Source organism: Canis lupus, chromosome 16 (assembly GCF_011100685.1).
Source record: "Canis lupus familiaris isolate Mischka breed German Shepherd chromosome 16, alternate assembly UU_Cfam_GSD_1.0, whole genome shotgun sequence".
Lineage (NCBI taxonomy): Eukaryota > Metazoa > Chordata > Mammalia > Carnivora > Canidae > Canis > Canis lupus.
The window spans coordinates 11975533-11989174 of NC_049237.1; the positions used below are offsets into that span (position 1 = coordinate 11975533).

Here is a 13642-nt window from a genome sequence, read left to right on the forward strand (position 1 = left end):
TCAATCAACGTGGCTGTTAAACATTTGATTTTTCTTTCGATTTCAAATCTATCTCCATTTACTATTTCTAAATCGGTAAAAAAAATTGCATTTCTTGAACACTATTGTTCACGCTCAACATATGTGGAAAACTGAACAGAGGAGGATCAAATAACTTTTGCCATACAAAATTAGCTAAAGGTTGGGCCCTGTATTCAAAACTAAGCAATCTGCTTCCAGAGGCTATGATCTGAACCCCTATGCTATATCACAAGCATATTTAGTAGCCTGGTTTATTTAGTGGGTCATAAATAATAGACTTGTATATACATACAGTAGTTCCAGTAAGTTTTTATTGGATCTAATGTTCATGTGCGCATGCATGTCTGGGTCACTGGGGTTGGGATACAATTCACCTGGAGGCCATCCCCCAAGGTGTATTACATCAAAACTCCAGGAAGGATAGAATCAGCTTCACTGGAATGGCCCCGAAGCTTCAACCCATTAAGAAACACACGAACAAAGAGGAAATTTTAAAACACACACACACAGATTGTACCAGAAGAGGGTGGGTTTGCTCTGCCCTATGGCATCACACTGAATTCCGAGTCCTGAACATAATTTGCTAGTTGGGGAGATGAGTAACCCCCCCCCCAAAGTCTTCCCCTCCAAACACTATACTTAGTATTACACTGAATTTTTACACGGTTATCCCTTTTTTTTTTTTTTTAAGTTTTATTTATTCACGACAGATAGAAACACAGAGACAGAAAGAGGTAGAGACACAGGCAGAGGCAGAAGCAGGCTCCAGGCTGGGAGCCCCTGGGACTCGACCCCAGGACCCCGGGACCCCGGGACCACGCCCTGGGCTGAAGGCGGCGCTAAACCGCTGCGCCACCCGGGCTGCCCTACACGGTTACCCTAAGTATTGAAGAGGTCTTTGGAGGCAGGCATTGTCTCCTTCCACCTCTCTTACTACATCCTCAGGGCCTAGCGGAGTCTGGCATAGAGTAGGAGCCCAAAGGATGGTATTGATTCTGGAAGGAGAGAGGGAAGGGACCCCCCAAAAAAAGGGGGCTGAAAAGTAGGAAGAAAGAGAAAAAGAGAAAGGAAGGAAGTCAAATCAAACATTCCTACTGGACACTTTTAGAAGGCGAGCAAGATGTCCTCCAAAGTCGCGTTTTAAAAGAAAACTTTTTCCCACGCAGGGTGTGCAAGAAACCATCCCAGTCCCACCTGAGCGAGCCTATCCGAGCCCCTCGGCCCCGCCCCTCGGCCCTCGGCCCCGCCCCTCGGCCCTGTCCCCTGCCCCCGGACGCCGCTCGCCGGCCGGCCCGCCCACCGCGCCTGCGCACTTGGGGGCCGCTCCGCCGCGGGCCGTCGGGGCGGGGCCTTCCGCCCAGAGGAAGAGGAAGAGGAAGTGGGGGGAGGATCCTCGCAGGGAGTGAACCGGAAGTGCAAGCGCTCCTGCTCCTCTCCGGCCAGGCGGCTCCCGCTCTGCTGGGCCCGGTGGACGCCAGAGAACTTTCTGTCTCCCGCCCCAGCGGTCGCCGCGGCGCGCTGCCTCGCCCGCCTGGCAGGCTCTCCCCCGCTTTCCCTTCCCCGCGCGGCCCTGTCTCCCTGTCGCCCCGCGGTGTCCGCTTGCCGCCGCCGCCGCCTCGTCGTCTCTGCCCGGCCGAGCGGCCCGCCCCGCTGCAGCGATGTGCGACAAGGAGTTCATGTGGGCCCTGAAAAACGGAGACTTGGACGAGGTGAAAGACTACGTGGCCAAGGTAAAGCGGCGACGAGCGGAGGTGGGATGCGGGTGGAGGCGGGGGAGCTGCGGGGAGCTGGGGGAGGGGAGGGGGGAGGGCTGGCGACCCCGGGTCAGACCCCCACCCTCCACCCGGGGCGCTGGTCATTGGCGTCTGGCCCTCTTTCTTCCATGCCGGACTTCCTTCGATCCTGCTTTGAATGGGGGGCAAGGTTGGGGGGGGGGAGGTTGGGAGGGGAGAAGGGAGGGGGGTCAATTCTCCCATCTTTTGGACCTGCCGGTGGCCCAATGAAGGAACCCCCAGTGATCAGAATCGGAGGAACGTTTTCTTGAACTTTTAAGCCTGCTGAGAATCTAAAGGAGTCAATGACTGTGACCGGGGCAGAGGGGAGGGGGATGAGGGGCAAAAAAAGAAAAAAAGAAAAAAAAGAAAAAAGTACCGAAAATCGCGATGGCTACAATCTTGAAACTTGGTACGGGCCTCCCTCTGAAGTCTTCACTCTGGGTGTGGCCTTCTTCCCCCCTTCCCACTCCCAGGGATTAGGTGTTTGGTTGCAGGGGTGGAGCGTCTGACCTGGATCAGAATAGTTTTGTTTTTTGTGTTTTGTTTTTTTTTTTTTCCAAGAAGCATGCTGTGACTTTTTCAGTTCCTCCGTGTCCGTCCCTTGGTTTGCACCCCACCCCCCACCCCCCCACCCCCGCCGCTGAACTACTGGAACGTGCACTGAGGAGTGTGCCGTTTCAGGGGTGCTCATCTCAAACCGAAACACTCCCCCGCCAAATAATAATAATAATAATAATAGTCGACTCTGCATCGTGGCGGAATGGTAGGCTTAAAATTCCGAGCTGGCCTGCCCTCGGGGGCAACCCCCCCTCCCCCGAAACCGTGCCTTTTGCAGTCACGAGAGAACCCACCTGCGATTATAATATGTTAAGTGTAAAAATGGACCTTCCAAAACAACAAGTATGAACTCGTGACATAACCGTGGAGGAAGAAGCATCTTGCTTCTTAAAAAAAAAAAAAAAGTTGTGACTTTATGACATAACCGTGGATAGCATCTTGCTCACCTCCTAAAAGCGTGAGATCTAGGTTCTAGTTCTTCAAAGGGTATTTCGACCCCCCCCCCCGGCGTGCTGTGTTTCTTTCCAGACCTGTGTCAGGAAGCAACTAAGCAGAAGCAGAGTTTCTCAAAACTTGCAGGATTGTGCAAAGGGCAAGCCGCTGCTAGTTTTTAGTCTATAATGAACCATTACAACTTAGCCTCCACCCCACCCCCACCCACCCCCCTCCCAGTACGCGGGATGTGTGTTTAGTTATTCACAGTGGGTCTGCACAGCACCATTCACTGCATTCTCAGCTAGTAGTCTGAAACCCTTGGATGTTTCCACATGAGGTTGAAAGGCAGAAATTACGGGGACGCTCCAATCCCTGATGCACTGTCCAGTGGTGGAACCCTGCAGTGCTCTGGAAGGGAGTAGGCTTTTTGTTTTTCTGTTTCGGTAAAAGCTAGGTTATGCGATACACTTGAAGTATGGAAAGTTGGTAGGTACTAATGGAGCTTACAACTACAGAAACACCACCATTAATGTGGTGTCTTCCTGGTACCTTATTTTATATCATCCTTGCGAGTCTTGTGAAGTCCTTTTATTCGTCTCGTTTTACAGATAGGAGTCCTGAGATGCAGAGTGCTTAAGACAAAAATCCAGTTAAAGAGATGACAGATGATTAAGCCAGAACTGGACTGCTGACTCCAAGACTTAGGCTCTTTAACTGCTCCATGCATGCAGTCTCTCCCAATATAAAGTGTAATTGTGAAAGCATAGGATATCTTGCTTCCAGTACGACATCCCCCCCACCCCCTTTTTTTTTAAGTTTTAAAATCAGGTCATTATGTGCAGTTTGGTTTTGTTCTTTTCCTATTACCGCCATACTGCCTATTCTTACCAAAAGAAGTGTGCTTGGGACGCCCGGTTGGCTCAGCAGTTGGGTGCCTGCCTTAGGCTCAGGGCCTGATCCCGATACAGGGATCAAGTCCTGCATCAGGCTCCCTGCATGAAGCCCCCTTCTCTCTCTCTCTCTCTCTGTGTGTCTCTCATGAATAAATAAATAAAATCTTTAATAAAAAAAAAAAAAAGGTGTGCATGAGAGGGAGGCTAGACATTCAAAGAAAAGCAAAAGGAAGTATTAACTGGCTTATCTGAAAAGTTTGACTGAAATGTAATCCTATGAAAAACGAGCTTTTTCCTTAGTTTGTTGAATAACTTGAGTCTCTTACTGTATCTTTTGTTTTGTTAATGAAAAATAACAACAACAACAACAACAAAAACCAAACCACCAAAACCCAGCACTCCAGTTTTTCCTGAGTTCCCTTATGGTGCTATTCACATTCTCAGGTGCTTGTGACATAGTTTCTTCTGCTCAGCAGCCATCTTCCTTGCTTACTCTTGACTCATTTTTTTCATCCTCCAACCCTCATGATGATACTCTTGAGTTTATGTAATGTACATTTATTTAGGTAAGTGTATGTAAACAACATACATAAAGGAATGTTTGGACTCATCTAATTTTCCTTCTAAGCAGTCTTTAAAATACTCTCCTCAGTACTCCTATGAAGATTGCTCACATTGTTAGTATATAAGAATGGACCTGTAGGTGATTTTCCCTTTTTAAAACTAATATTTTAAAAAGTCAGTGATTTCACTTTTTTTTTTTACCTGTTGTTGACTTCTGTACAGAAATCTGAAATAAGGGTAGGCACAATTTGCTGTTTTGCGATGAGTTCTAACTCTGAAATATAAGTTCAGAGCCCCAAATCATTGAAAATTGTATGTTTCTAAATGGAAAAAGCAGCATATAAAGAAAATGTTAGGTTAATCCATATTAAATGTTCATCAGTAACATTAAAACAATATCTGAGACAGCTTGGCTTCTGGACCGACCACACTTCGTTAGTTCATTCATTTGTATTGGGCATGTGTCAGGTCCCAAGCACCCTCTTAGGCCTGGCCTGATAGCGAAGAGGTTGGACACAGTGCTCAGGAAACTTAAGCATCCACCTTCAGCAGACTTGTGTGGGAAAATTTGCATACTTTTGAAGAAGTATGAAAACCATAAGTAACATCTCACTTACATGAAATTCAGTTTGTCCAATTGGAAAACAAGTGAAAGCCAGTGAGTGAGATCTTCACGAGCAGCAATAGTAGATACTTGTGGCCCCGTTTCCAATCTGTGTACTTCCTCTGGATCACATTACCTGTGCCTCGTCTTCCATTTCTGCCTTCACATTCACTTCTTCCACTGGAGTTAGTTCTGCTTCCACCTGGGCTTCAGTCAGCCTAAAGGATGGCTCTGTTTGCATGAAGTCCAGTTGAGCCCACACTGTCTTCTCAGAGATTTTTCATTTTTGTTGTTGCCATTTTGACTAATGACCTCATGACCCAACCGCTTGCCCAGATGAGAAATTGGGGGATTTTCCCCAACTCCTGAGTGTTGTCAAGACAACCCACTTCGTCCCTTTCAGCCATTCTTCACTCTTCTTACCACTGCTACTTTCCACTAGTTGCTGCCTGTTTCCTGCCTATACTATATTTTCCGTGACTATTAGTATTCCTCTCTTTCCTGGTCAACTTGCACATCTTGGTCAGGGAGATCTCTCTGTAATGTGAATTCTGAGACTCTTATCTTTTTCAGCCAACCTCCTTCACTGCCCTTAAAATATTTTGTGATTCCCATTATTAATTTTTCCCTGTTACTAATTTTCAAAAGGGCCAGCTACTCCATTTGGGAGAGTAGGCCATTGGGATCTGGCCCATGCCTGCCTTTCTAAACCACCCCTCTGTAAACCCCCTGCTCCAGACCCACGCCGGGCTGTTTCTTACTTGTATACCTTTACATGTGCCCTTTTCATCCTCCCTGAGCAAGTCTGCTCACCTCAATCCCTCACCTCCAACTTGGTGAGCTTCTCTTTATCCTCTGAGCTTAAATACACTTCTGCCAGAAAAACATTTGCCTTCAACTGGTGCACTGCTTCTTTTACTGTTTAACTTATCAAGTTTCTGTGACTTTGTTTACATGTCTGTCTTTAATTAGGCTCTGAGCCTCTGGAGCTTAGATATTATATTCTTTTTCATCTTTGTATCCCCAGTACAGTGCCAAGGAATTTCACACATGAAAAGCATATGTTCTGAGAAATTCTTTTTATTCTTGACTTAGCTACAGTTTTAACATACTTCATTAGCATATATAATAATGATTACCATTGACAGAGTGATTTATATTGCCAGGTATTAGAAGACACTCTGCAAGATCTTTACCTAAGTTTTCGTTTGCTTTTTACCCTATCATTTCAGTATGGCTAATAGTATACCCATTTTAAGGGTAAAGAAATTGAAACTTAGAGAAGTTAAGCAATTCAACAAGGTCGCAAAGTAAGTAGCACAACTGGGATTTAAACCTAGGGCTCTCCGAATCTGCGGGCCCCCCCCCCTTTTTTTTTTTACACCATATCAGTCTACCCTGAAATGGTTATCTGGTTTCTTAGCTCAGAGTAGCTTAGCATCAGCACATTAAGAAAAAGAAAGGGGCTTGCAAGAAGTAGACACAACAAGTTATCTCTGATTATGAATAAAGACATAGAAAATGCCTACAATTTAAAACACTTTTAACTGTAATAATACGGAAATAGCATAGAGACAACATCTCTTATAAACTTTATTATCTCCTCAGTAGAGGCCCTCTTTGCTCAAGGTACTCTATAAGGAGACTGGTTGGTTGATAGCTTGCGGAAACTTTTGTATTTATAGTCACACACAGTTTTGGTTTTTTTGTTTTTTGTTTTTTGTTTTTTGTTTTTTTTTTAAGTAATCTCTACACCCAACATGGGGCTTGAACCCACAACCCCCATACAGAGAGTTGCAGGCTCTACTGACTGAGCCAACCAGGTGCCTCTGTAGTCACATAGTCTTAGAATTTATATTCCTAATTATGATCCTATACAGTGCAGAAAAAGTTAAATTGTTTCTCTTTACCTTAAGAAACAAATGTAAACTAAAGTATTGAAATTTCTATTCAGAGTGGTTTCCTGAATAAGAACTTCTTTTTTTTCTCAAAAAGTATGTTCTTAAAATTTTGAGCATTGGGATGCCATGTATAAATATAATTTCATTTACTTATCACATCAACCCATGAGCATAGTTAATGTAAAGCCCCCATTTTAAAGATTAAGAGACTGAAGCAAAGATTAAATAGCTTGTCTACAGTCATAAAGCTCTTAGTGAAGCTGAGATTTGAACTCTAACTTCATAGCTCTTTGCTATTATACTTCATACCATTGGCCTTCATTTCTCAAAAATGCTGTGTGATTCAGGGGGTACTGTTTTATTGAGTATGCAAATGTTAAAAATAATCACAGCAGGATGGTAAGTATCCATTGAGACTACTTAGAGGTGAGCTTTGTGATAGATTTTGAGGATCCAGCTCTCCCAGAAGTGAATGCTCATGAATTGTATTAATAAATAGTCCCTTATAATTTCCAGCAGGTTGATATATGTACTCTTTTGTTGTGCTTCTGTTTCACTTACTGTGAAATACTATACATCAGGTCTCTTAACTTCCCTTTCTCTGTGGTTCCCTTTCCCTCTCTAGCCCCCATTCTAATTACATCTATCTGCTTTTGACACTCTGATAGCCTTGAAAAGCAACAATTGTGCACCCTTTGAAAGGATAGGATCTCTTGAACTTGAGAAAAGTATCAACTCTAATCTTTAGAAACTGCAAGACTTATTAGGTTTGCTTTTCACTTTCCTAATAAAATAGGCAATTTAAAAGCAATCCTAATTTAATATCTTGCTATTTATTCATTTTAAGCAGTTTTCCTTTTCTCTCCATTCCTTTTTTTAAATTACCAGTTTGTTTCTTATAAAGATTTGTCACTATATCTGCCCTTTCTGTACCAGGGCTGGTGACTCTGTCAGAAAGCAGATAGATCAGTTTGTATACGTATAGATGCCCTCAGAAGACATAGAAAGTTTAGTATAGATACACTTTTCTTTTAGTCTTTTTTTTTTTTAATGTACAAGAAGATCTTTTTTATATTGGAAGTCTAGTGCTCACTCAGATGTCTATAGGCTATATATAGTGTTTTGATTTGAAATTTTAAATGTTATCCTTGCACTAGTGCAGACCGTTAAAAGTGTACTATATTAAAGCTGATTTGATTATAAAAATCGTATAAGCTTTTAATATTTAAAAGATAACACTGTATTGAATAAAATAAATTGAAACTAAGTGTCTCCCATTGCTCATTTTCCCCTGGCCAGGTAGTTTCTTTAAAGTACAGGTTGTATTAGGTATTTTTAAGACAGAAAAGCATAAAAAAGACAAAAATTGCCCCATAAATTCTACTATCTAGATAATTCCTGTTAACTTTAAAATGAAATTAATTCAGGAACAGATTAAAAAAATGCAACAGCTATGGCTTCCTTCCTGGTCTCTGTGAACCGTGAGCCATTTTTAACAATTCTACATAATTTCAGAGAAACACCAGAAACTCACTCATCTATTTCCCCACTTAAGAGCAGTTTTGTATGTACTTCCACACTTTGTTTTTTTTTTTTAATTCCTTAATAATTTATCTTGGATTCCACAACAAAATTTATTCATCCCTCTCCCCCTTTTTTTCCAGTAGGGAGGGCATAGTATTCTATTTTATGGATGTACCATAATTTATTTAACTAGTATTCTATGGTAAATAGTTTTTCAAGCTTATTTTTTCTTTTTTTTTTCAAGAATTTATTTATTTATTCATGAGAGACACAGAGAGACAGGCAGAGACGCAGGGAGAAGCAGGTTCCATGCTGGGAGCCTGATGCAGGACTCTATCCCGGGTCTCAGGATCACACCCTGGGCCGAAGGCGGTTCTAAACCGCTGAGCCATCCAGGCTGCCTCTCCAGCTTATTCTTTCAGTTAAACAGTGCTCTCATGATTACCTTTGTATATATACCTTGATAGCTTTTGTGTCTGTATTACCCTCCTGATAAAGTTCTACTGACTTAGGCATATATCAGTAAGCACACAAGACTGATTATTCCCTCACAACATCAGCAGCACTGGGCATCATCACACTTTTTAGTTTTTGCCATTTGAATAGATGAAAAATGATCTCTTGCTTCAAATTGCGTTTCTTTAACAAGAAAATAAAACATCAGAACTTTTATAGCACATGTGTTCTTCCCCCCGCCCAATTTCTTATTTATATTTTTGTTCATTTTTCTATTAGGTAGTTGGCTTTTTATTGATTTGCATGAGCCCTTTATAAATTAAGGAAGTTCTTTTTTTTTAATCATTTTTCTTGTAGATTTTTTTGCAGTTTGTCTCTTGACTTCATCTATTTTTTTCTGTAACAGTCTTTACTTTTTTATATGGTAAATAGATCACTTTTCCCCCATTTGTGACTTGGATATTAACTTTTATTTACAGAGATCTCTTCTCTATAAGATTATAGATAAATTTGGTCTTCCAGATATTCCCCCCCCCTTTTTTTTGTATTTTAGGTATTTGATCCTTCTGTTATTTACTTTGAAGTGTTTGTTTTTTGACAGTTTGTTTCCATATCATTTATTGTGTAATTCCTCTTTCCCTACTACTCTAAATTATTATTTCATGCTATATTTTAGTATGGAATAGAGCCATTTTTCTCTTGCATTTTCTTTAGAATTTTTGCAGGAGCATTCCTTTAAGATTTTTTCCTTTTTTCTTGTCTTGGGGAAAATACGAGCATTTTTTAAACTACCTCACTTTTATCCTTTATGTCTCCATAAGCATTATATATTTTTTTTTCATTATATATTTTTTCCTAGCATGTTGGCACCATGTAATCTGAAGAACATAATGCTTTAGGTTCTAATTCTTTATGAAGTATTTTAGGATCAGAGTATATGGTTCAATATGAGAATATTCTGTATCAAAGTATTTGAAACCATGTGTTTAGATAATCAAATCACAGCTGAATTGATATTTAAGAATTACTTTAGGTACTATAGCAGATGCTACCTTGTAATGAGAAGTATGACTAAAATTAACTTTTTTTTTTGCAACTGTATCTTTATTAATAGTTCTGACAGCTTCAAAGCTTGATTTTTTTTTCTTTTTGTCCACAAAACACTACGCAGGGTAGAGCTGTGATTATTGAAAGCAATGAAGGAAGAAACAGAACATAAGCTGACCCTAGAAAATGAAGGGGCAAAGAGTCATGTTACCTTAAAGTTCTAGAGGCCAATACAGTGATTAATATGTATGAATGTAAACTTGAGCTTCAAGTAAAGTTTAAATTAAGTCCACTTTTCTCCTATGTAAAAAGTCAGAGATGTGTAGGATATGTTTTGAAAAGATTTCTATTTGGGGCGGCCCCAGGGGCCCAGTGGTTTAGAGCCACCTTCAGTCCAGGGCCTGATCCTGGAGTCCCAGGATCAAGTCCCACATCGGGCTCCCTATATGGAGCCTGCTTCTCCCTTTGCCTGTGTTTGCCTCTCTCTTTCTCTGTCTCTCTCATGAATAAATAAAAATCTTAAAAAAAAAAAAAAGAAAAAGACTTCTGACTATATAAAATAATGAACATTTTGATACTTAGGTCTAAATTCTTGACCTTCTGAAAATTTTAGATATCTAAGAAAGGGGGTTGCAGATAATAAACACTTTGCCCATAGTATAATAGAAGCTATAATAGATAGTGTTTTTAGGGAATTTAGAATTTCATTGTTGACTTCAGCCAAAGTGTTCATGGCTTTGGAATTAAACCCTCTTGCTCTGGTTCTGTTAACTAACTGGGACATGTTGAGCAAGTTAGTTCCCTGCTCAGAACCTGGGTTTCCTCAACTAGAGAAAAATGAGGCTATTAATATCTACTTGATATATGTCAACTGTGTACCATTTTCCCTGGCATGCAGTGTTAGCCAAGAAATGTTAGCCATTGTTATTCATAATAATAACTATATGTTTGTTTATAAGCAGAACTACTTAAATCATCTAGTCCATCTCCCTTATTTTGTAGATGAGGAAAAATTAGGTTTTTTTTTGGAAAAAATAGTTATTAAAGGGCTTGACCCAGATTATACTGCTAATTAGGATTAAGACTTTAAAGCAATTTCCTGGAACCAGAACAGGTGCTTTTTTTTTTTTTTTTTTTTAACTAAACTATGGTATTTTATGATAAAGTACTTTGTACTTTATACTAGTTACTACCTCTGTTGCAATATTCTTTTTTGCCCCACCCTATCTGCTCAGTAAATTTCTATCTATTTTTAAAGTTCTTGTTCTGCCTAGCATTGCCTGTTTGTGCAGTTAATTGCTTATTTATGCCAATGTGGTATCTAACATGGATCTTTTTACCTGTGTTGATGCTATAGTGGCAGAGTTTCTTTAACTGAAGAGGTATGAGCTCCTGTTTTGACTGAAAAGTCCCTGGACTTGAATTAGAAAAAAAAAATAGCTTAAGAAACTTAGATCTTGTTCTATGGAGTTCTTCTCTTGCCTTTAAGTTTCAAATGTTCAAAAAGAGTTTTGTCTAATGACTGGTTAAAAAAAAAAAGTGCCTGTGTAGAAGTGTTACCTGTTACCATTTAGATATTTGAATAGTGCTCTCAAACTTGAGAACTCACAGCCTACCTCCCCCCAAATATTTCAGATCTTGATTTAAGATACAGTGTTTGTAGTGGGGCTTTAATCTTTTGGGAGGTGGGGCTTCCCAGAATTTGAAGGCCCTTCCTAGTGTTTGAGGAGTTCTCTCTTACATAGTATGAATCTTGATGAAATGCAAGTCCTACCACAATAAAAGCCAAAAAGGACAAATACATTGCTTTTTCCTGCCTACACTTAGGAAATGGCTCCAAAACTCATAACCATAATTGGATACTTTTATCTGGAGGTGATATAAAGACTCAGGCAACATAAAGGATATAGCAGCAGCAATAAAATATGCAGTTTGCAGAAAAAAAGAAGTAATGGTATGCCCATTGTGGCATCTCTTCTGCGCCTAGGTGCTTCTTGGGTCATATTTTGGTTTTATTTCCTGTTTTGAAACCTCCTTCATGCCTGCATGTTTATGGAGCTTGATTTTTCAACCTTCCCAGTAATTCTGAGAGAGATTTTTAATACCTGTTGAACACATTCCATTCCTGTTCCTCATTATGAATTGGTTTTTGCTGCTTGTAATTCAGAAGCCCATATTAATTTTTGCTTCCCTATCCTCCCTTCTTGTGCTGTGAGCTTTTTGAAGATAGGAATTTTCTTTGTATTTCCAGCATTTATCATGTCTTTTATCTGCTATATAGTTAAGTTTGGGTTGAATTGGTATTCTAGGAACTAACCATCCTCCCTTTGTTGTATATTTCTCTTTGTAACAGATGTTCTCTTAATATGTATGAATGATGTTCCTTCATATTTCCTCTCTTGAAAATAGCTAAGTTTTCAAAGGCTTTGTTTTAAACTGGTAAACTTTGTCCAGCTTTTTCACACTATTATCATAGGTGTGGAATACAATAGTGACAATAGTTATATAGATAGAACACCAGCTTTCACTTGTCACCTCTCATGGCCATCACTTTAGAAGTTCAGTAGAGAACTTTTAAAACCATAGATCTCAATAAAAGTAAAGGTAGTTTTTATGCTTGCATCTTGTAAAGAATCATCATTGCCTTTTTATTGGTATCAATGAACGGATATTAAAATCCATACTTAATGCCACATAAAACAATATAAAAAGCACATGGGGAAAAAAAAAGCACATGGACCATCTCAAACCAATAAAATTGAAAGCTATCTCACTGCAAACTAAGCCCTTCGAAAACACCCTTAGTATTTATTACTTTAAAGCCCTCTTTATAAGAGTAATTATACTTTCACTTTAGATTCCAACAGACCTGGGTTTGATCCCAATCCTACCACTTACTAGCCTTGACCAAGTTATTTAATTTCACCAACCTTAGCTTTCTCATCTGCAAAGAGGGATTATAATAATAACCAATTCAGATGTTTTATCTAATCTTTAAGAAATAGTGTAAAATTCAATAAAGCAGTATTGTACAGATTGTAACTACATAGTGAATATTTGCTATTTGTGTTGTTGTTCTTATGTAGATCCATTCCTAAGAGGAGTCTTAGAGAGCCCAGGGCTTTCTTAGGCTTTGTGACCTATAGTCTCTATCATAGCTATTCATCTATGCAGTTAGGCAAAGGCAGCCATAGATGATATATAAGCAAATAAGTATGTCTGTGTTCGAGTGAAACTTTATTTACAAAAACAGGCAGCAATCTGGATTTGGCCCTTAGATCAGAGTTTGCTCATTTCTCTGTAACACTGAAGTTGCAGTATTGGCTCGTCTAATAAACTCAATTCTATTTCTTTCTCCTTGAGATTTTAAGATCTAAAATAATGATATGTGTAATCAAATATAATACTTACTTTGGGGCTCAACATTTCCAAAAATATGATTCAGAAATTTTTCTCATTTAAAGATATTGAAGGAATAACAAGACTTAGAAAAGCTATGTGTAGATAAGGGAATGAGAAAGAAAGAGGTTGAATGAAATTCTCTAAAAGAAAAAGCAGAGTCTCTATAGTAAATTTGTACCATGGGCAAAAGGCTTAGAATTATTATGAAAATTAGGAATCATTACTTGTATACATGCAAACAACTAATTTAGATTATTAAACTGAAAGGGGATTCTACAAAATCTTTCAGCCATCAGAGGTCATCCTTCACCAAAAATGTTCCAGGATTATTCTCTCTAGCCCTAATGCCAGTCCCAAGACCCTGCTTGATTTCCAAACTGTGGAAGTGAAAGAGAAGACTGCATAGTACGGTTTTCTCAGGTTCATTCATAATTCATTCAGCACATATCATTTGAGTACCTT

At 39.8% G+C, this 13642-nt stretch overlaps 1 protein-coding gene across 1 annotated transcript in view; it reads left to right on the forward strand.

Annotated features, from left to right (window-relative positions):
• Nucleotides 1-1674: 1674 nt before the first annotated feature.
• MTPN (myotrophin) overlaps nt 1675-13642 on the forward strand; it is a 52683-nt gene continuing 40715 nt past the window's right edge. The window contains 1 exon segment of the mRNA NM_001002989.1: nt 1675-1751. Coding sequence (NP_001002989.1) covers nt 1680-1751 — 72 coding nt within the window. The 5' untranslated portion in view covers nt 1675-1679.